The sequence below is a fragment of the Emydura macquarii genome, unplaced genomic scaffold, assembly GCF_026122565.2.
Source record: "Emydura macquarii macquarii isolate MOO-44397 ecotype Brisbane River unplaced genomic scaffold, CSIRO-AGI_Emac_v2 contig_1876, whole genome shotgun sequence".
Lineage (NCBI taxonomy): Eukaryota > Metazoa > Chordata > Testudines > Chelidae > Emydura > Emydura macquarii.
The window spans coordinates 25,718,529-25,742,505 of NW_027132013.1; the positions used below are offsets into that span (position 1 = coordinate 25,718,529).

Sequence of the window (23,977 nt, forward strand, 5' to 3'; positions counted from 1 at the left end):
GATTCTAAAACCAGTAGGAAAAAAAAAAAGGATGAAAACTGGCTGAGAGTCTCCTTCATTAGCTTTCTACGCTGTCAGCATCACAAGTTGCATCACTTTGCAGCAAGATAGCCATTTCCAGATATAGAATCAGAAATGTTTACTGTAAACAAAGTTTCAGCTTATTTAGTGTGACAAGAAGAACTTCGTGCCTTGTGCACATTTTGACTGATGGGCCAAACAAAATGGGTGTTTGTTTTTCGTAAGTTTAGCATAAAATTATTTTTTGCATTTTATAGGAAAAATAATTTAAACTTTTCAAATTGTAGACACAGCATTCGAGATTAGAAAGAAATTACTCTAGCCAAGTAAATGTTGTAAGGAAGGAAGTTTGTGGTTTGTTTATAATGATTCATATAATGTGTTTAAATATATATACACACTACTTTATTGCAAAGAATGTATACTGTATACAAAAACAGTCAATTTTATCTTAGAATTAGTGATTATATACCTGAAGAATTAGCAAAGGATCCTTTTAGATTTTGCACTGAGAGATTATCTGAAATTTCTCTAAAAGCAAGCAAACAAAAACCAGTTACAAAAATAGACACATAATGTAAAAGAATGATAGTAATGTAAGCTACTGTTAGCAAACTTTCACATACTAAAGTATCTTGTATTCTTTTCACTCCAATTAGCTGAAAAAAATGTAAAGGAGATTTTCAACATACATTTGCAAATTCGATCCTGTATTTTTGATTAGTTAAGAAATGCCAACACACAATTCATTAAATTTAAAATTAAATTAAATTACACTTGTTAATTAAAAAACAACAACAACTGTCTTTGGCATCCATAGTAAATAGCAAAACTTCTCTTGCCACTTTCACTAATTGTAAATGGGAACTATTTTAGACATCAGATTTCTCTCTCACAACCTATCTATTCCTATATAGGATCCTGCAGTTATGTCACATAATGTTGCTTCTGCGACATAAAAGAGTCATGTTAAATGAATGTCAAACAGAAAAAACAGTTGGACTTCACAGCCTGATTAAGCAGGAGGCGATGGGTAGCAGGGGAAAGGAAAAGCCTTTCTTGCCAATAAAATTGTTAAAAAACCTACCCACATAGCTGTACTTTTCTTCAAAAATGTCCCAATATGGAAATTACCTTTTACAGAGCTAAATTTTGCAAAGCCATTCAATAATAATACTGAAGGCCAATCTTTTGACAATCATTGCATATAGATTCATGATAGTATGAAAGTAAGGGCCTATTTTTCAGTCCGTGCTTCTACTTTCTCATGTACATGTGCCTTCACAAGTACAAATGTCCATAGGCATACTTGAATGATTCTAACATGTACATGCATAAATGCAAGAATTTTACTTAGACTGTATGTTTTTTGGGGGCAGGGACCTCTTTTGTTCTGTGTATGTACAGCACCTAGCACAATAAGATCCTGGTCCATGATTGGGGCTCATAGGTGCTACTGTGATACACAGAGACGGTTACTCACCTTGTGCAGTAACTGAGGTTCTTCGAGATGTGTCCCTGTGGGTGCTCCCACTCTAGGTCTTGGTATATCCTCGCATCCTCAATCGGAGATTTTTTCACCGGCAGTGCTCATCCAGGTCGCGTATGTGCAATCCGCATCTCACAGCACCGTTGGCACCCTTTTTGGCACACGCAATCCGACACCCTCTGTTCCTTCTCTACTGTGAAGCCGTATGTGTAGACTCCAAAGTAGAGGGGAAGAGGATGGATAGTGGAGCACCCACAAGGACACACATCTTGAAGAACCTAAGTTAGTGCACAAGGTAACCATCTCTTCCTTCTTCGAGTAGAAGGGTGCTCTATTCTAGGTGACTCCCAAGCAGTGCCCTCATTAGGAGAAGGGAGCTCTGGAGATCTTAGGTTGAATAGAAGAGTACGGATAGTCCAACTGCTGCATCAGCCCTTGATGCTTCGTCAATAATATAATGCTTTGTGAACATGTGAGCCGATGCCCAGGTGGCTGTTTTACATATTTCTACAATTGGGACATTATGCAAAAAAAGCTATGACATGGAAACCGCCCTGGTGGAATGCATTCTGACTCATGGTGGTGATACACCTGCTTGTGTATAAAAGGAGTGAATGCATCCTGAAATCCACTTAGTCTTTGTTTGGAGATAGCTTTCCCTTTGGAGCGATCTGCCAGTGATAAAAACAATTCGGGTGATTTTCTAAATGCCTTCGTTCTTTCTAGATAGAAAGCTATAGCTCGTCTAATGTCCATTGTGTGGAGGGCTGCTTCTTGCGCACTGTTGTGAGGTTTTGGGTAAAACATGGGTAGATGAACAGGTTGATTTATATGAAAAGATGATGCAACCTTGGGGATAAACTTCAGGTGGGGTCTAAGGGACACCCTGTCTTTGTGAAAGATTGTATATGGCAGATGTGCCATGAGTGCCCAGAGTTCTCCTACACGTCACACCGATGTAATGGCGACTAGAAACAACGCCTTCATAGACATATATAGTAGGGAGCAAGTTGCTAGCGGCTCCAAAGGTGGTTTAATGATGGTTTTAAGCACTAGACTGAGATCCCACGGAATCGTAGGAGGGCGAATGTCTGGGTATATGTTCAGCATACCTGTGATAAAACATTTCACTATAGACTGTGTAAAGATTGATTTGTTGTCTACTTGATTGTGGAGAGTGCTGATGGCTGCTATGTGTACCTTAAGAGAACTGATCGATAGACTTGTCTCCTTCAGGTTGAGAAGATAGTCAAGAATAGCTGGGGTTGGTGCATCGATGGCGGAGATCTGTTTCGTGTGGCACCATGTGGAGAACCTGTGCCATTTTTGCAGGTAAGTCTTCCTTGTGGCAGGTTTCCTACTATTTAGCAATATGTGTTTTACTGATGCTGAACATTGTAGTTCTGTGTGTCGGAACCAATTAGGAGCCAGGCTGTCAGATGTAGTTTCTTTAAGTCTAGATGAAGAATATGGCCGCTATCCTGAGATAGGAGATCCCTGAGACGTGGAAGGGAGATATGTTTGCATGCTGACATTTGTATCAGGTAAGTGAACCACGTTTGCCTGGACCACAGTGGAGCTATCAGTATTACTCTTGCTCTGTCCTTGCGTATTTTGTGCAGAGTTTTGCATATCAGCAGTATGGATGGGAAAGCATAGAATAGTTCCATATTCCAGTTTAGGAGAAACACGTCCCCCCCATTGATGCTTTCCCTAATCCTGCTCTTGAGCAGTAGTGACGACATTTGCAGTTCTGTGCTGTGGCAAATAAATCGATTTTGGGGTAACTCCATAGTTGGAATACTTTTCTTAGGACTCCCTTGTACGACTCCCATTCGTGGGTGCTGCCAAAGTGCCTGCTTAGAATGTCTGTGGTGGTGTTCTGAACCCTAGGTAAGCAGGTGACTGATATATCTATGTTGTGGTGTATACACCAATTCCACAGTTTTATTGCTTCCGTGCATAGAGAGTTGGTTCATGCCCCTCCTTGTCGATTGATGTAGAACATGCACGTGATGGTGTCCATCATGATTTTTATGGATTTGTTTCTTCTTATAGGAAGGAAGTGGGAACACGCGTTGCGGACCGCACATAGTTCTAGTAAGTTTATGTGAAAACTTGTTTCCTCTGTGGACCACTTGCCCTGAATGGTATGTTCTTGCAACTGCGCTCCCCAGCCTAGCAGGGATGCATCTGTAGTTATCATAATTGAAGGTGGTTCCCGTGTGAATGGGACGCTTAATGTCAGGTTCACGCGTTGTGTCCACCATCTCAATGATTGTTTGACTTTGTTTGGCACCGTTAGCATTCTATGAATGGAATGCTTTTGTGGTCTGTAGACTGTTGAGAGCCACAGTTGTAGGGCTTGCATGTGCAGTCATGGGTTTTGCACTACAAAAGTAGTGACCGCCATGTGTCCAAGCATTTGGAGACATGTGTGGGCAGTTACAGTCGGGCTGTTTTCTATTGTGGCTTGCAGGTTTACTATGGCATCAAACCTGTGACCCAGTAGCGATGCCATGGCTGTGCAGGAATCCAGATGCCCCTATAAATTCTATCTGTTGCACAGGAATCAAGGTGGATTTCCTGTTGTTTAATATTAGTCCTACTTTTCGAAAGAGTGTTCTTGTATCTGAACCGCATGAACGGCCTGAGATTGGGTGCGTGCTCTTATGAGGCAATCGTCCAAATGCAGAAATATGGTTATGCCCTGTCTGCGTAGATGCGCCCATATGACTACAGATACTTTGGAAAACACTCTTGGGGCAGTGGACAGGCGGAAAGGTAGTACTGCATACTGATAATGGTTGGTTCTTAGTGTGAACCTAAAGAATCTACGATGTGTTGGATGGATAGCAATGTGAAAGTGTGCGTCTTGGAGGTTGAGGGCTGCGAACCAGTCCCCCTTTTCCAATGCCGGTATTATGGTAGCCAAAGTGAACGTCCTGAATTTTTGTACCCGTATGAACTTGTTCAACCTCCTGAGGTCTAAAATCTGTGTCCAACCTCTGTTCTCCTTTTGGGCCAGGTAATGAGAATAAAATCTTCTGCCCTTGTACTGAGATGGGACATATTGTATGGTACACCTATCTGCAACAGGTGATCGACTTTCTCTTGTAATAGATGCTCGTGAGATGGGTCCCTGAAGAAGGATGGGGAGGGGGGTTGGGTAGTAGGTTGGAGATGAAGGGGGATAGTATATCCCGAGTGGATAATCTCCAAGACCTATCTTTCTGTGATGATGATTGCCCAAGTTTGATAAAACGGGCGTAATCCATGGTCGAAAAGAGTGGTATTTGGTATCATTTCTGGCTCTTGAATTTGGGGGTGGTCAAACAGACCCTCGACCAAAACCTCAAAATTGAGGCTTCAATTGAGCAGCCTGAGATGTTGATGGCTGCTGATTTGATTGTCTGCATCGCTGGGGTCTTTGTCTATTATGTGATGAATCATATCATCTGTACTGTAATTGATGCTGATATCTGGAGTTGTAAGGATGGTACCTAAATAGTTTTCTTTTTGTCGCAGGTGTGTATATCCTGAGGGTATGGAGTGTGGCCCGAGAATCTTTCACTGTATGCATGACATCTGTTTTCTCTGCGAAAAGCTTCATCTTGTCAAATGGCAGATCTTTGATCGTGGATTGAAGCTATTTAGGTAATGCTGCAGAATGAAGCCATGATGATCTGCACATGACTACTGTGGTTGCGACTGTCCTGGCTGTGGTATCAGCAACATCAAGGGAGGCCTGTAATGCCGTCCGAGAAACTAATTGACCCTCCTTTATGCAATTGCTCCTTTTCGTTCTCTGGGATATGTTCAATAAATTTTGCCATCTTTGTGTATTGTTGTGATCATACTGGACAATATGACCGCATAAATAGCAACTCTTAATTGTAGAGTAGTAGAGGTGTAGACCTTTCTGCCCAGCAAGTCCATTCATTTATCATCCTTGTCCTGTGGGGCTGACTTATTATGGTGTTGTTTAGATAGATGGTTGGCTGCCTCCACCACCAGGGAATTTGCGAGTGGGTGAGTGAAAAGAAATTCTGTGCCCTTGGCTGGTACATAATATTTCTTGTCAGCCCTTTTGCAATTGGGGGGGGAATGGTGGCCATATGTTATTGGCCAATTCCGTAAGGGCATCATTCACAGGGAGAGTGATCTTCAAAGAAGTTGAGGTCTGCAGAATTTTGAGCAGTTTGTGCTGTGATTCTGTGACCTCTTTGAGGAGGATGTCAAAGTTGCCAAGCTACCCTCTTAAAGAGGTCCTGAAACTGCTTGAAGTCATCGGCAGTCGTGGGGGGTGGAGGGATTATAGCCTCATCAGGGAAAGAGGACAAATTATTTGCAGGTTGTGTAGTGACCTGCTGTGCAGTGTCTTCAGAAGGTTGAAGTTGAGTATCCATGAGAATGGATCTTGCCCGAGATTTTTCCCTATGCCTATGAGAAGCAGACAGTCTACTGTATGTGGAGTAAATAGACCAGGAATCCCAACCAGGCTAGTGCATGCGGTATAGGAGTAGTGGTTCGAACCAAGGGGGTGCCACCCATGGTTGTGCCGGACGTCTGTGGTGCATTCAGTGTCTGGATGCTTCCTGCTTAGGTGAGGCTCTGTAACGGAGCTATGAGGGTCTCTTGGTAACTCAGGAGCTGTTGTACCGGAGGAACCTGCAGCCTCTTTGGTACCAAGTCTCTTTTCCTTAACAGGAGAGGGCCTCCTCTTTTTCCTGTGGTTTATGTCCGGCGGTGTGGAATGTCTCTTTCTGTCCCTATTACGCCTGGCTCTGGCTTTAAGGTTTCTACAGTGAGGACATTTTTGAGAAATGTGTCCTTTACCGAGACATCTAATGCACTCTGCATGCCCATCGAACACTGGCATCGCATCTCTACAGGAGGTGCAGCGCTTTAAGCCGGGTGAGCCTGGCATGTCGCACCGTCCTGAGGAAGGGGAAGAACTAACCTAGTCTAAGGGAAAAATAAGTATTGAATAATGTTGTTGGTTTTTTTTAAGCGAACTGGGGTAACTATAACTAATGACAAAACTGACTAAATTTGGTAAAAAGAGTAAATTTTAGAGATTCTCTATCGAGCTCTGAGGAACTGCTGGAAGCTCCGTCTTGGATCACGGATGGTTGAGAAGGAACTGAGGGTGTCATGTCACGCATGCCGAAAAGGGCGCCAACGGTGCCATGAGACATGGATTGCACGTACATAACCCAGAGAAGCACCGCTGGTGAAAAAATCTCTGATTGAGGATGCACCAAAACCTAAAGTGGAGCACCCATAGGGGCACTACTCAAAGAAGAAGAAGTAATAATATCAATGTTCAGGCAGGTGTGCTGACATTGCAAATTTGAACAATTTTGCTCATACCCAAAGCCCAGCTGAAAATTTGACCCTACATCTGTAAAGCTGTAGGAAGAATGCTTCAAAATATTACTCTCAGTTGCCAGTGACAAAAAATACTTTGACAAATCTCAAGACATAACAGAAGTTATGCCATCAAATTATATTCCTTCTTTTTAAAAAAGGAATTTGGCAAAGCTCTCAATGGTAATTTTAATTAAAAATCATTTTAACGGAAATCTCAACTGAAGTCTTATTTTGAAAGATTATATTTAAATTTGATTTATGAAATGACCTCTAACTTTAACCATTTCTGTTCACTGTGCTGTTACCTGTTACTTCTTTCATCACAGACTTTAGTCTTCAGTTTCTGGACCAGGTGTTCTACTAGATCAGACTCTAAAATCCTTTTCTCCATCTGCCTTTCCTTCTCAAAGGATTTCACCTACAAAATGGTAATTTAACATTTTAATGAATCATAAATGGCTAAATTTGAAAATCTACATAAATATAGTGTGGAAACAAAGAGAAATTAAGTTTGAAAAGGCTCATCACATTTTAAAGATGCAATTATCAGATGGAATGAGACTGAGACTATCGGTTCATCTGATCACTGGCCAATTAAACCCTCTGGCTTGGTTGGTTAGATTTCAGCAACTAAATAATAATAATTTCTTTGACATTTTCACTGTTAGGCTTGGCCACTTGCACTTGTTAATATAGGATAATGACCTTTGGTTGGGGTGTACAGGAGGAAATAAGGCATTAAAACACAGGGTTCTCTTTTTTAAAGTAAGTGATTAATTTGGACTGTAGTTGACTTTCACTGAATTTACAGAGAAGTAACTCTCCAGCATTTGAACCTATGCAGATTTTCTCAGTCTTTGTTTTATTAATTATGAGAAGACTAATTAAAATAGAGAATCATTATGCCATTTAATATATTAACACGCTCTTTGTATTTTTGATCTGAAGTAACAAAATATCATCACTAGGTTTAAAAAAAATAAGTGTGCTTTTTTTATTGCATCTTTAATGCCTAGATACATCACTCTGTGATCAAATGATTGTCAAGATCAACTTGTTCATACCGTTAGTGTAAGTCGAAGATAGATAATTGAAATAACTGAAAGGTTAAAGTTATACATTATAACTATGTTACACAATCATGCCATATAAGGGCAAATGATTTTAACAGATCACTTTATTTTTTATGAAAATGAATTTAAAAAAACAGCAAAAGTTAATGGCCCAAAATCAGTGACAGTTCTGAGCACCAAAGCCCTCTGTTTATGCACAGAACAGATACAATACAGACAGCAGCAATTCAAGCTTCCTCACAGTAATGCCTTTGCACATTAACCCTGATCAAGAGAGACAAATAGAAAGGATGAGTAAGTCTCTGTGCCTATTCAAACATTATTTATTTTGCTAGCTACCCAAAAGGCTGCCAATTTTGGTGGTATTTGTTTTGTAATGTAAACAGCAGCCCAACTGAAAGAGGACAGAAACCACCAATTCATTTCATAATGTCACCAAACAGCCATTAGACGGTGGTAACACTTGGTCACTACCTTTTTTAAAAACAAACAAACAAACCTCAAATACGTTTTAGATGAGGCTCAATGTCGAACGATTCTGTAAACAAACAGTATTTGTATTTAAGCTATCAGATTTCCCCTTCCCCCCGCCCAATAAAAGAGGAGGGAGTCTAGGCTTGGTGAAAAAACTAGGAAGATGGATCTGCTGTGCATCCACTATCCATTCTTCAGAGTAATTTTGTACTTCTTATTAACTCTGAAACTGTACGGAGCTGAAATGGCAATTATTAAATTATAGAGCACTTTTCCCCCGAAAATACTGTATTAACTCTAAAAAGATATGTAGAAGAGCAGATTATTCATCTCAAGTATGCACAAAAATTCTCCCCAACCCCACCTTTACCTTTACATGACTTCCTTCTTTCTCAGAGACAAGAGCCACATATGTAATCCCAGAACATTTGCAATACTCCTGCAGTTCTTCTTGGGACTAGAAGAAGAAAAAGTATAGGTAGAGAAGTGGGGCAGAGTATAAAACGAGAATTTAGACAATCAAAATCTCAATTAAGTTGACTGGAAATTCATATATAGTGCACTTATTGACCTTCTGAGTAATGCAAAGCTTTATGTATCAATCCAGGGAACAATTTCCTTGTGAATTTTTTATTTTCATGTTTCAAGGAGTATGACTCACTAGAGTGTGTTTCACTAAGACTCAGAAGTAGAAGTTTGATATTTGTGTCCTTTCCATGTTAGCAAGAATGGGCTATGGACGTCTATTCTCCCAGTGTAACTTTCCTTAACAGATCCACTCTGTCAACAAGATCTACATGGATGGATCCCTGTTCCTGTGTGGAGTTCCACTGACTTCAACTGGGCTTTGTACAGGGTGTCCACGTGTGCAGTTCTCTGCGAAGAATCAGGGCCAGTATTTGCTATATTGACATAAAATTATGTCAACACTAGTTGTCAAGGCAAAAAACTGTCCAAGGTTAAGTGCACAACTCACCATCCCTGAACAGCATCATAAGGAAACCAGCAAGGGCCAATGTGGGCACAGTAAAAACAAATGACTTGAAAGGTCAAGTCATTAACCAGCAGTTATACTTGCATTTCAACAGCATATAGCCAGATGCAGGAAAAAATAGGGAAATTGTTGATGATACTAAGGCTATAGCCTACTATAATGTCAGCAAGGCAGCTAAATGGCTCAGAACTCGATGCTGTGGAGCATTCTGAGTGTGCAGAAGCACAGCTGACTAAATTTGAGAGAATGGGCAACTCCACAGCATTTCCTTTGACATTCACCACTTAGCATATATATAAATAAACTGAACCAGATTGACAAACTGTCCAGAGGGCTGTAAATTGCTTAAGTACTTTGTTTATTGTCCCATCATCTGACTATCTATGCTAGTTTGGGCTTGATTTTTTGGGATTTTTCTCTCTCTCTCTTTTTTTTTTTTTTAGAATAACAAAAAATATTTTACTAAAACGTAAGATTTACAGAAGATTTTCCAGACAAGCCATCCAAAATGGGCTTGTTGTGAGGGAATGAGGAGAGTCCTTAAATATGAGTAACATTTCCAGGAATCAGCCCTGGAATACCTAAAGAGACTAATGCTGTGATGACACTTCCAGAAGGAATGTTTTTAGGTCAGTAATCCAACAGTCCTGTCTGCAGTCCTGGTGCAACAACTTCATTACCCTACTGTAATGGTGACTGGGGCGCAGACAGGCCTATCAACAGCAATTCCAGGCTCCAGGGCGGAACAGTCAGTGCCCTCCCCCCCAGAAAGGGATGGCTGAGGTTTATGACCATGGGCAGCAGGTGAAACTTCTCCTTGGGGAGGCTAGCTCCCCGTCCCACCTTTTCCGCCCAAGGCCTTGCTCACAGCCTACCCATGCTCTGCCCCAGGCCCCGCCCCCTTCGCCCCACTCAGCCCACTCGCCACTGAATCCCCATCCCCATTGGCTCTGCCACTCGCTGTGTCCCTCCCTCCGCCCTCTTCCACACTCCCCTTCCCCCAAGGTGGCAAGTGACAATAGGGGGGCTGAGCAGGGACGCAGTAAGCAGTGGTGGGGGGAGGGAGGACAGGGGGAGAAGGGACACGGCAGTGGGGCCTGGTGCAAAGGCTGCAGGTGAAAGAAGCAGGATGGGGAGTTTGCCTCTTTGATAGGAAGTTTCACCCACCACCCATGGATCTATCCCTTCCATCAGTGGGCCTGGTCGCAGAATATGCTCCTGTCTCGCAGCCATGTTAGTCCCTCCCTTCCCACTTCTAAACAATATATGAAAACTTTCTCCCCAAAAAGGTGTTTTTCATTATTACTAGCCCCATATTTAGACCATTTCCATTTCCTCCTATGAATGACTTCCTCTTTCTTTCTTTCTTTTTTTTTTTTTTTTTGGGGGGGGGGGGGGTGTTAAAAGTATACTTAGTTTTCATATTGTTGATGTGTGTTGGTAAATACATGTTTTGGGAAGATTTATGTCAGGATCTCCAGAACCTTGGGTGCTTTATAAATAAAGCTGTCTCCAATACATGCGTCAACCCACGGAAGCAGCATAATCCAGTGGACATGGAATCAGGAGACTTGGTTCTTTCACTGTTGACCCTGACTCAGGACATATCCAAAGCCCAATGAATTCAGTAAGAGTCTTTCCACTGGCTTCAGTGGGCTATGTATCATGCCCTTGGTGAGTAACCATGGGCACATCACCTAGCCTGTCTGTGTTGCAAAATAAAGATGATGAGAGCTACAGAGGATAAATACTATAAAAGCAAAGGTAATCTTCATTGATTTAAGGATAGCTGAATTGCACCCAGCTGCTCAATATTATGATTTGATAAATGAATAACCTCTAAGGGGCTGCTTCAGCAATACCAGCCTTTATGAAACTGACATATAGCTAACAAATATGTAGATTGACTCTTTACCTGGGACCAGTCATACATGATATCAGCTGGAATTCCTGCAGTCCAGAGTTTTTGAATGATATTGATGGCTCTCGCCATTGACATCTGCCCAACACTCACAACCAACAGGTCACAAGCGCCCATAGTAACCTGGAAGAACCGTAGAAATGAGAGGGGCAATGTGAGCAACCAGAGCTTGTTTTCAGGTGTAAAAATGGTTAAATTCCTGGAGAACAAATACATTATTGTGTTGCTTTTCAAGCAAATTAAGCAGAGATTAGGAGATGGTTCATTACTAAGCATTTTTTAAATTAAGCACTTCAGCAAATCTTGCCCTGTTACAGATAAAGCTCTTGCAAAGCCTAAACCAGTGAGTTATCTGGCTTTGCCTCCTACCCATTTAGCAATGTTAATTTACCTTTTCACAAAGAAGGATTAAAAATATATACATTCTGCTGCTGATTGAAATTAATTGTTATATTACTTATGTAGAAAAGCCAATTTCATAAAGAAACAAAGGGCTTAGAGACAAAAAAAAATCATAAGGGGGAGAACATGACTATATACTTGTTTCAAGGAAGAATGGGGGAAAGATATTTTTCCCTTTCACAGATCTGAATCACCGAATAAATTTCAAAAGGAACTTTATTCAATTAAACAAGCCACGCATTACATTTCAGTTTATCAATTTTTTTTATTATAATTTTTTTTAAAAATCTACATAGATGGGGGAAAAAAAACCCAAAATAAAATGCACTATATCTTGAGGTTTCTGTCTATTTTAGTATGGAATTATTCTGAGACACATCTGAACCTCTTAATATGTAGCCACAGATAGTCAGGCAATATAGGTTACTGAAATGACAGAAATAAGAATGAAACAGAACTGAAACTTACAGAGTCCTCCATAGTGGAAACCGCAGCAGTTATTTTATCTATAGCTATACTGACTCCAACAGCAGAAGGAACAGGTCCTACTGTTTGCGGCCCTCTAAACTGTGGAATCTGAAAAGACAAGAAACAATGCTTTTAGTAAGATATCAAAAAAACATATCCATCTAAAAAAAAAAAAAAAGGTTAAAGTATACACACCAGATGATCATATCTGCCTCCAGCTGCAAGAATTTCAGGCACAGTTCTTTGTCTGCGTTTGATGTATGCTATAAACTGAAAGATGACTCCATTATGCTGTTGCATTTTGTAAACCAGTCCTAAATTTATCGACACCTGTAAAACAAAAATGAATATTATGTCCTCACTAAGTCTTAAACCAGTTTTAGTTAAACAATTGTAAAGTATTAAAACGTACACATCAGCATTTCTTCCTCTGGTTTTAAGGAGATTTAAGGCTGCGATTAAAATACTGCTCCCTGAAAAGACAGTTTCAGCCAAAAAATCTGAGAGAAGAAAGAATGTCTTAAATCTAAAGCATCACAAGAGGACATGAACTACCGCAGACCTGTGTATAAGTCCTAAATAGCAAGCCTGTAGAGAAAAAGAGCTACTCCAACTGTTACCATTTGCATTTTATACATTTTAAAATTTTCAAAATATAAAATTTATTTTAAAATTTTCAGAGAAGCCCCTACGCTTTCAGTTATATGTATGTAGAGAAAATTATTTTTACGCTAAGAATGCAACTAAAATAATCCAATTACACAGATATAAGTATTCTTCAGCTGAAGATCTCTGATTGATACAGGTCCTATTCTGAAAGTGAGGATCTAAACACAAGGGCCACTATTAGTGTTTATCATATACTGTATCACAATTTTATGGTGCTTTTTCTGTTCTTCAGACTATCAATGTATTGGTCCCTGGGGAAAAGTTTATGAAGAGTGAGCAGGGGTACAGAGCCATAAATCAATTAATTTATAATCCGAGTGTTTTACAAACCTGAAGTTTTATACCAAGCTTCTTTAAGAGGCTCATGACTTCTTCCAGATCTTTCATGCCATGCTTTACCAGCTGGGTGACACCAGTTTTTTGTTTTATCATTGTGTTTATCAACGGGGTTAAATCATGCAACTCTCCCTTCTGCTCAATAAATCTGTACAGTTGACAAAGCTGAAAATATACACAGATGCAATACCATAAATATGCTTGAATAGAAGGCATAGGAACAGCAACACAGTATTTGGTTTCTTGTGGCTAAAGATTTACAATTTATACTTGTTTTGCAGAACTAACTAATTCTGCTTAATAATTTAAGGAAGTAGGAGGGAGGAAGTAGAAACATAAAACATAAAAATATAAAAACCCCTAATCAGGACATCAAAAAGTTGGATGGTGAAGATCTATCTCAAACCTTCCTTATATTCATGCACCTAACTTTGCTTAATACTATTCAGTATCTCACACGTTTTTCATTTGGAAATCTCAGTCTACAATATTCCATTTACCTTTTGAGCATCTGCATGATCTGAAACACAAAACATTAAAAAGAAGGGAGAAACCCAGAAAATAGCAGCACTGAAAGAGATAATTTATACCATTTCCAAGGAGGTATGACAGCAAAGAGATCAATGCCATTTCAACCGCAAATGCAGTGGCATTATATCTGTACCATGAGTGGCATATTCTTAGCTGAGGTTTTAATGGGTTTCATGGTAAATAAGTACTACAGACTTATAACAATTTATAGGGAAATAAACATACAATGTGTAGTGTTGAACTACTTACACTGTTAGATGACAGAGAAAGATTACAAAATTTGGCTTCCACTTCTCTTTTTGTTAACTTTTCAGTCTAAAGTACGACAAAAAACATTACATTGTAGCATGTTTTTAGAAAATTCAGTTTTGAGAAAAAAAGTTTACTAATTATTTGAGACAAGAATTAATATCACAGCTTGATTACCTTTTTCCCCCTTCGATGTACCCATCCTCAATCAATTACTCTCTGAAATATCACTATAAACAATGGCAAAATGTTTACTTGTCTCTCAGTGATTCCTTTTTTTGGTTTGGTCATTTTACAGGTAAAAAAAAGTCTATTTAAAATTCAACTTTTGCTTTAAAAAAAATATAAAACCTAATGCTAAACAGAAATTTTTTCATGAAGTTAAAAACTATCCATGGATGTTCTTTGCTGGGATTTAAACATTCTTTTCTAGTGTTCACAAATGAAAATGACTAATCCATTTTCTCTGATCAAACTGTGTGAAGTAAAAGCAAAATATAAAACAATAAAAATATATTTGAATGTAATGTTTTCAGTTTTAACAATCTAGAATGTTTTTAGTCACATAGGTAAGAATTCCCCCCCACCAAATATGTGTTTTAAGATAACAATTCTCCTATAAAGAGGTAGCAGATAAAGCTTTAATACAAACTGATAATCTGGAATAATCAATCACTTTTAATGTATGGTTAAAATGCTCCCTGGTAAATTACCAAAGTATTATTATTCATATTTAAAGATGGATCTATAATTAATAAGGCACTTTACAGTAACTGAACTGATCTCTGCATAAGCCGTTAATATCTTACCACTGCATCATACAGAATGATGTAGACTTGATTGAGTTTATCTTCCGGTATCCCACAGTGCAAGAGTATAGCCTTCAATAAAGCAGTGTGGTTCAAGTAAATACTATATTTTCTTTCCTAACAGAGGGAAAAATATGTTTTATTGGCATTCCAATTTGTAAAATAGCTTTTTTGTTTCTCATGACTAACTCTGAATCTCCCCCACACCTTAACTCCCTTCTGCATACTACAGAACTAACGGTATCTGTGCTATTTCATGATACCTTTAATGTCAGGATTAAGAGATAAACTCACCCACACCTGAAAGAAGATAGCCATTGTTTCAAACAGTGTGGCAAAAAAGTGTTCAATAGTTTATATATTGCAAACAGACTATTCATTGGAAATTGCACTCGCAAAACATTTTTCATTTACAGTTTATATTATACTGACTTAGTTTTCAAGTTTTATCAAAAGACAAAACATGGAAATATTTAGTGTGTTAGAAGTTGAGAAAGTCTTTTTCTAGACATTGTTGCCTACATACTTCCTTATTTACAATTTCCTCTCTAATGAAACAGCCTTTTATGGTTAAAAAAAATTCATAGAATGAAAACTGTCCATTAGTCAAGGAGATAGGATGGGGGAACAACCTGTAGTACTGGAAATTCTTGGATGATTTCAGAAATAGTATAGATTGTTTCTGCAATAGGTAAAAAGCTGTTTCCAGTGGAAGTGATGATGTCAAATGCACATTCTAGGAGTTCTTTGGGGTGACAACGGTCTAACTTCCGAGTTCTGTATACACGCTCTATACAATATCTACAGAAAACACCAAAGAAGGAATCAATACACTACATTCAGTGCTGTCATTTACTTAGTCATAGTACAAAGTTACATGTTCAACAGGTGATTATTAGTCGTATTTGGATGAGACATAATTCCTCCCAGCCATTTTCTTACCTTTTCATGTTTGATATATTATTTCTAGCTACAAATCTTGCAAAAGGAATCTGAAAACACAAAAAAGGCGGTTGAGACAAATATGCATAACTTCATTCTGACATGCTCCCAGGATAATGCTGAATTATGCATCATGAAGTTACACCTTTATTCTCCTGTCTGTAATAGTGTCTCAGAAAAATGTATATTTGTTACAGTTAAATGGTATTAAGTATCTTTGGTGTACCTTTCAGAAAAATGGTGTTCACCCTTTGAGTGGGGGAGAACTCAGTTATGCCGACATAGGAAGAAAGCACTGCAAAAGTGGATATGGATCTAGCAAAAAAAGGAATACTAACCAAGATTGTTTGTGTGCTGTTAACAAAACCCAATTTCCAGGAACACAGAAGAGGTTATAAGCTGCCAAATTCAGTCAATGCTTCTGTAACCAAAACATATCTTAGGAAAACACTCATTCCAACAAAGAGATCAAAATTGTGGAGGCCCTTAGAGTATAGACAGCACTTAGTCGGATTCTTCCTTTTATTACACCATTGGCATCACACTGGCCTGAAGCCGGGGTAACAAAGGCAGAATTAGATGTTATAACTTGCACTACTGAAGGAAAACACTAAAGAAGTCTCTAGCCTGTTTCACTGTACTTTTAAAAATATAAACTGGACATTGGGTACAAGGCACTTAAATATGTAACTGACAAAACTGCAAAAAATATTTTGGTTAATAACTACAGAGGAGACAAAGATAGAAGAGTGACATAGGCAAAGTAAAAGACCAGCTGTAGTCAGACAGTGCATGTTTTGTTGATCTAATATGATTAGCAGCCATGATGTTACACAGTAGATATAGTGAGAAAAATAACACCCAAGGATTCTTGGAATTGCCATGCAGTCTTTAGGCACAAAAGCTAAACAGCTAACAGGCATATATGCAAGACCTGGTGAAAAGTGAATACTTCCAGATGACAAACTTCAGATAGTCTCAACAAGAAGCTGACCATTCTTGAGTAAAGTTCAGACACTGTCACATGAGAGAAAGAGAGCCTAAAACTGGAAGGTGGGGACTGCACACAGACAATCGTAGGAGGAGAGGAGCCTGTCTTTTCTACTGTAACCTTCCCAGGCAGGGAGAGAGATTTATCCATAACATCTCACAAACTACAGGCAAGATAATCTTGCAATATGCTGTCATTTTCCTTTATTTTCCTTCAGTTTCTATAAAACTACCAACAAAACCTCGTTTAAGCCAAACTGAATTGGGTGTCTGACATCTCTGAAGCTGTTGCTGCCTGGAAATGCTGAAGAAAATCTGTCATCTTACTGGAGGCAGAGAAAGGTGAAGGTAACTTTGTTGGCATACCAGTTCCTCAGCACATACTGCAGTCTCTCTTGGAAACAGTATCACAGAATGTGCTTCCTGCACCCGAACACGGTGGGTCTTTTTCCAGCTGACCAGAAAAAAAGGGGTTGTTGCTCTTTTAATGGAGCCACTCTGCAACTGAGTTGGGGTGGGAAGCAATGAAAATGTACCTGAATAGAGCAAGGAGGAGCAGGAAGTGGTTGGACTAAGTGGGGGACACTGATTAGAGGTGGGGGTATTTATATCCTGGGCAGTTCTGGAGAAGGCCCTTCTCATAGCAGTTGGGCTGTGGGGAGGCAGCCAAGCTAAATGATGGTGCCTCTTTGTGGCAGGTGTCCACTGCAGGTACTTGTTATTGCAGGGACAGAATTCTCTGATAAACTGGGTTTGGAGGGGAATTTAGGAGAAGGCATCCCTTCAGGGATGGGGAAGGCAGAGTTGGGACTCCTAATGTTTGGTACAGCAGGGAGATGACCCCCCCCTTTTTTCCCCATTCACACTCATAGGAGGGGAGGGTAGCGTAGCAGGTTCCCAGAAATGGGCTGGGAGCACACTGGGAAGGGCTGACAGCAGCCCTTCCAAATAGGCAAAAACAATTACGAAAATAATGATGTCATTCACTGTATTCCCAGGTATGTGAAGTGAATAAATTTGCAGTCTAATTAAACCACATCCATTGCCTTCTGTCTTTCTCCTGCTGTGGCCAGAACAATGACTATTGAGAGTAGTTGTGAGTATACAAGGATAAAATTACCAATGGACAACAGAGGCGGTAGCAACAACAGGGTGATGGCAGCTACATGCATACAGTACGTATGTAACTGCCACTTCTGAAGAAGAAAGGAAGTGGGATGCAGTTATTTTCACTGGGTCATAAGTGTGAAGGAAAGATCCATTAAAAAGTTGAGTTATGAAGTCTTCTCCCTCACATGTGCACAAGTGAAAAAAATCTACTACACCACTATCATCCGCTATATTTATAGCGTAGCATTTTTTTCTTAAATTTAATTGTTTTAAAATGTTTTAAGTATGGAAAAAGTAGCAATGCTTTTTCAGTATTCAGTGTACTTCCACTCTTTGTACTACAGTTCATTTTTGTGACTGTTGTGATGCTTACTCTTGGAGACAAGTGCAGGCACAATTCTGATTGGACACACTCCCTGGAGTTGTGGGTGAAGTTCAATTATGATACAAAAAGAAGGCTCACTTGCAAAGGTTACATTTTTCAAGTGGCCATTTTTTTCTGTCCTCTCTATCAGTTCTGGAAATGTCATCAACTCCGGGTAGAGAAGACAGATTGGCAAACAAGAAAAAAGGGATAGACACTGTGCAATCAGATGCCTGAGTGTTGGGAGAAACCTGTGCCTAAATCTTGATTAGTGAATCAAAGACAATAACAGAAATTATAACATTCCCCAAACCCACTAGCTTAAACTATAAAGTGTATACTACTTACCCTGAGATCATAAGGAAGCATCAACAGCATCCCACTGTGATCCATGAAATATGAAGCTTCATTATGGTCATACAGTTTCCTATTTCTAGGCATTAGCAATGGGGTATGCAGCTTGATAGCTCCTATGCAAAATTGGTAAAACACAATTCAAATAGAGGTTGCACCCTCTCTTCAGAAGTCAATTAAAAAGAAAAAAAATCAAAATTCCACGTGTATAAGAATCTTTTTAAGTAATATTTGTTTAAAATCTGTTACCTTTAGAAATAGATTAATTTTGGGGTCTATGAATAAACAGAGATTTAAGTAATACCTTTCTTATTTGTTTCTTGGGAGGGGGCAGGAGGAAGAGGTGTGTGAGGCTAATTAGAAAATCTCACAGATGAATTCCACCCTTGATAGAATTGTGTAATCACCATCAGTTTTTCCTCCCTCTTCAACCTCCAGGTTCCACAAAAGGTTCCCTTCCTCCTGAAAATAATTTGTTTCAGCTCTAAAAATACTTTTGAGCAAAGAAGTATGTGCCCATGAAAATATGGATTCAGCCACAGCAAGTGAGATATTAGAGATGTTTCTTGAAAACAGAATATTTTGTGAAAACATGAAGATTTCTCTTAAATTATGGTTTAAGAAAATTTTCAAAAATATGACACGCTTTCAATTAAAAAAAAAATAGCCACTTGGTTGTTTGCCTTAATGTGTTTTGGTTTCTGGTTCTCATTGTCAGGTTGTCACTGATTGGTCAGATTAGCCATATGATAAGAACTGATCAATTTTTAACAATTTCAAAAATGTTTAAAAAATTCTATTTTTGCTTTCTAGAAATAATTTCATAGAAAATCCAACAAGTGAGAGTTACAAACAATGTGACTGAAAAAGTTTCAAAATTTTCCAACATTTTAATGGATTTCCCCCCCATTTCTTTGAACTAGCCTTCACAAGTTTTATCTATCACTGTCTTTCTTTGGTCTACGTTAACCTAAAATAATATCCATATAGCATTCCTTATCCTATAAAAGCTCTGAAGTATTGGTCATCATAACACAACAATTTAGTATTCATTCAAAAACAAAGATTTACATGGACTAAGATTTGAAATCGTCATCATATTCCATTTATGGTAGATTAATAATTGAGATGTCAAACCAGTTTCTCAATGGAAGCCAAAATGAAGGCCAAAGTTCTAAATATGCATCTATCGTCTCATGCAACCTCGTGTTTAGTTTGTTAATAGTGAAAACATTTCATCGTCTCTCAAATCTATTCAATACCATTTTCTGAGTAAGGAAAAAACAAAAGGAACAACAACATCTGCACATAAACCTACCATGTTTTTTAAAGATCCGGCTGACAGTCTCACATACATGCTGCTGTATCTTGGCTGCTCGAATTGAAAAACTACCCTGAAAACAACAGCCACCCCAAAATAAGGAACATTTAAGTATATTCAAACACAGAAGATAACAACATATAATTCAAATGACCATAACAAACCACCACAAACACTATATACAACATAATGTCCTTATTCTTTCCAAACATGACATTCCCATTATACATTTTGATTAATAGTTAAAAAGTGTAACAGAAAGAAGGAAACAAAATACATTTAGAATAATATTTTTAGGTATTTTAGAATAAGAGGAAGAAAATCTTGGCTGCAGCTATTAAAAGGGGTTGTCTGACAGTGTAGAAACAGCTGGTGCCCCAAAACAAAAACACTTAGATGTGAGTATCATGACTATTGTAATAGTTAAGAGTAAGAAGCGATCATATGCATACAGGTTTGTGGCCATTTGTTGCCACAGCCAAATTTAGTTTAATTCTTCACTAAATATGTGAAACTCAGATGGGGAACAGGATATGAATTAGATTGGAGACATCAGGCCAATGATATTAAATTATCAGTTTATAAAGGGATGCTAAGCACGGAGGTAAAACATTATGAAGAACTGGTTTTGAGCTGAGTTACATCTACATTTTCTTGGCTGGAGTTAATTAAAAATCAATTTAAAACTAACCTTCAACATATCGCTGTCATAGGTGTAATCCATCGCTGGAGAGATGCGTTGTGCAAATATCTGGCCCATCATAGTCCGGTAGGCTTTCCCATCTACATTTGCTAAGGTATGATGAAGCACTTCATGAAGCTCAGATTCTTCCATCTGGGGTGGTGGGAGGAGTTCACTTTTTAACAGCTCCACAGCAGTCGGTCGTTTTGCAGGATCATGGTTCAACAGCCAACTAATAACTATTTTCTGCAAATTAAACCAAAATATATTACTAATTTAACTCCTATTAAAAACATCTCATGGTATGAATATCTAAGTAAGCATTATCAGTTACATTATCATGTCAGTAAGATACTCACGTAACAAAAACTTTCAGTAGTATTTGAACCTTGTAGGCAAAATTATTCTTTCCTCATTAGTTTTGAATATCTTTTACTGAGATATTATACTAATATATATATGGATATGATATAATATGATACTCGTATCACTAAAAATTTATTCTCCCCCAGGCAAGACTCTTGGAATGTTGTATAACAATTTCATAACAGACAAAAGAATGCAAAAACTCAATATAATGTAAAGTAAGATACTATTATATTAATTTACAGAAGATATGCAGTAAAAACATGCAACAAGGATTTATAAAACACTGATATAAAAGCGAGAATCTTACTGGCTGATAGGATTCCATTTGTTGGGTATTTGTTATAACCTCAAGTATTGGGATTCTTTTAGTAAACTGCTGCCAAAAGATAAACATTTTATAATGCTCTAACAAAGAGCCAGAGCACTGTGCAGCAGGGCAAAGAAGCCAGAAAGCTGGTGTTATTGGCTACCCAGGGACTCTCCTAGTGTAAAGAAAATCTCCAAATGATGTATAGGAAAGCATAGTATCTCCATGGCTTCCACTCCTGGCCCATACAGTAGAGGCATGATCGAGATAAATGGGGCTATAAAAACCTAAGATAATGTTTGAATCCATTAAGCTCCAGCTGTCCCCAGCTGCCAGAATGCACCACTAGTGGCCACTACCCCTGGTCACAACTTATAGCTATCATTTCACTGTACACATCTTTTTTTCTATAACACACCCACTGTGTTTGAAACAAAGAGTTTTCAAAGGTTAAATTAATTGCTGTACAGTGTAGCTTCAATTTGTCTGAACCTAGTGTCATAATAGTCCTTCAGAGTTTAAAAGACACGCCAACGAACTATGTAGCTTGTTAATCCATTATGACTGCACCTCAGGAACTTTGTGTTTTAAATATATTTAAATGTCAGTTGTATTAATTGCTTTAGCCTTTTGAGTTTTCTTTTTACTTTGTTCCAGTATCATGTGATGACTTGGCAGAGATTACTAATTTAAAATGAAGTGAAAAAATAGTCATTAACATTTCTTAACAGAGAACACCTAATAATTAAAATGTCTATAAAATTACCTGCTCTTTATGTTTCACTTCATCGAAGTCTTTTGGAAATTCAATAGCAGGCTAAAAAAGATAAATATATTTGAATTAGAATGAGGACGCAAACTTGAGCAAGCTAACCTTATTAAAACATGTATATATCAGAAACAGTAAGTCTAGATATTTTTATTACTCAAAGCAAAAAAATTTAGCTGGCTGTTATAGTTAAGATTGCCAAGACAATGTTCTATTATTATTCATAAGCATTTATATGGTGCTTTGTAGCACACAGAATAAGAGTTTACAAGACACAACCATGGCCCCAAACCCTCTCAGTGAGAACCTTCTGGATGTGAGCCTCTTATTCTTGTGCTTCTATAAACCTAGAGGCAACAGTTGACGCAAACCAAATATATGGTCCCGTCACTAGAAAGGGACAAATACCACAACGGGTTAATAGGGATTACACTGAAAACCCCAATTTTCTTTCATGTGAGAAGTATATAATTTCCTCTCTTTAGCTTACTATAAAAAAAACTTCAAACATTTGGTTACAATATAAAGCATAGTCAATATTTTGCATACTTTTTTCTGCTCTATTACTCAATAAAGTATTTGATGGACTTCCTCCCCCCAACCTCTCCAACATTTATACATACTAGTCTTAGTTGGCTGAGAACAAAGATCCTTTCTGATGCAGTACTCATGGGATGGTAGGACATCTCAAAGAATATTATACCCAGACTGAAAAGGTCAACTTTCTAGGGAACAAAAAAATCAAGTAGTAAGCCTAAAAGATGTGTTTCTGATCCATGATGATAGTAACTTAACAGACAAAAATGAACGTATTTTCCATTCTATTCTAGTTACTTATATGGCCCCATTACTACTGTACGTGTGTGGCTCACAATCTTGAGAGTGTGGTCAGGAGAAAACACATTAATGAGGTAGGAAGTATGTTTTACTTTGAAAACATTCCTATTTAGAAAATATTCTGCTTATACACTGCACCACATATTTCTTCTCTCGAACCACACCTGTGTGAAAACAGGATCTTTGTTTATCTATCTACTCTTGATACTTGTTCTCAATTTTAAATCCCTAGAAGGAGCTGCATCTTGTCCTCCTTTGCAAGAGGGCTCTTCTGTGCTCTGAGAAGGACTTGGTCACCCCTCCATCAAAAGAAAAAGCATACTTCTTTTTGTTCTCTTTTGATGTCGCTTTGTGTACACTTACACTGCTGCAGTCCATTTTTGCCCAACTCTATCAGCAATTACATTTTCATATTTCTAAAGCTAGCAGTTTGCCTATTCTTTAGCCACATCATTAATTCTCATATTTTAGTCCTACTAAATGATTGCCTACTTTAATCAAAGGACATAGTGCAAACCCATTTTTAGACATGTACATTTTCAGATGTACATATGCAAGTCTAAAATGTAATTATGGGAAAGATATATTTTGGTAACAAAGCATTTTCTAACTAGCATGACAAACTACTGACCACATCTCAGGAAGGGCCAGTCACCTGCAATTCTCATTGATTCCAGCAAAAGTTGCAGCACCTTTCAGAATATAGTCCTATAAAAGTTAGAGAATTCCAGCAAGTGTTTTGGGGCTGCTTTTAAGAGATTATTTTCCACCGCCTTATGTTAGTAAAAACCCCCTCAAAATCATCATCTTTTTTTGTATGTTAATAAATACTCTTCCCTAATTCTCAAGGATTTTCTTTAATGAAAATGTCAGTTGATAAAATTGGCCAAAGTTGGGGCAAAATGTCTATTCTGTCAAGCTTTTACAAAACCTAAGAAACAGAAATGTTTCCATGAGTTTTTTTTAAATTTAAATATAAAACACAATTTTTGAACAAATAAATATTCTCCTGCAATGTCTAAAACCCAAATGTGGTAGCACTGTGCTTGTGAAACCAAGTCAAACATATGGTAAAATGATTAAATGCAAGTCAAACTGGCCAATCTATGTTTATTGTCTG

General features: G+C 38.3%; 1 protein-coding gene and 1 long non-coding RNA gene across 3 annotated transcripts in view; one reads left to right on the forward strand and one right to left on the reverse strand.

The window, feature by feature from the left end:
- Nucleotides 1–23,977, reverse strand: part of EIF2AK4 (eukaryotic translation initiation factor 2 alpha kinase 4) — a 64,810-nt gene that overhangs the window by 9,643 nt on the left and 31,190 nt on the right. For both annotated transcript variants that reach the window (XM_067558018.1, XM_067558019.1), the window contains exons 19-34: nucleotides 22,644–22,745; nucleotides 22,018–22,068; nucleotides 20,585–20,821; nucleotides 19,891–19,966; nucleotides 18,567–18,688; nucleotides 15,755–15,804; nucleotides 15,445–15,613; nucleotides 14,813–14,929; nucleotides 14,004–14,069; nucleotides 13,218–13,388; nucleotides 12,414–12,548; nucleotides 12,219–12,326; nucleotides 11,343–11,471; nucleotides 8,804–8,890; nucleotides 7,192–7,304; nucleotides 494–552 (exon numbers count right to left, since the gene is read on the reverse strand). In XM_067558018.1, the coding sequence (XP_067414119.1) occupies nucleotides 494–552; nucleotides 7,192–7,304; nucleotides 8,804–8,890; nucleotides 11,343–11,471; nucleotides 12,219–12,326; nucleotides 12,414–12,548; nucleotides 13,218–13,388; nucleotides 14,004–14,069; nucleotides 14,813–14,929; nucleotides 15,445–15,613; nucleotides 15,755–15,804; nucleotides 18,567–18,688; nucleotides 19,891–19,966; nucleotides 20,585–20,821; nucleotides 22,018–22,068; nucleotides 22,644–22,745 (1,792 nt within the window). The remainder of the gene's footprint in view (nucleotides 1–493; nucleotides 553–7,191; nucleotides 7,305–8,803; nucleotides 8,891–11,342; nucleotides 11,472–12,218; nucleotides 12,327–12,413; nucleotides 12,549–13,217; nucleotides 13,389–14,003; nucleotides 14,070–14,812; nucleotides 14,930–15,444; nucleotides 15,614–15,754; nucleotides 15,805–18,566; nucleotides 18,689–19,890; nucleotides 19,967–20,584; nucleotides 20,822–22,017; nucleotides 22,069–22,643; nucleotides 22,746–23,977) is intronic.
- LOC137159701 (uncharacterized) lies at nucleotides 2,712–5,339 on the forward strand. Its single transcript, XR_010921700.1, has 4 exons — nucleotides 2,712–2,842; nucleotides 3,569–3,610; nucleotides 4,539–4,609; nucleotides 5,039–5,339. It is a non-coding gene; the product is annotated as an uncharacterized lncRNA (long non-coding RNA).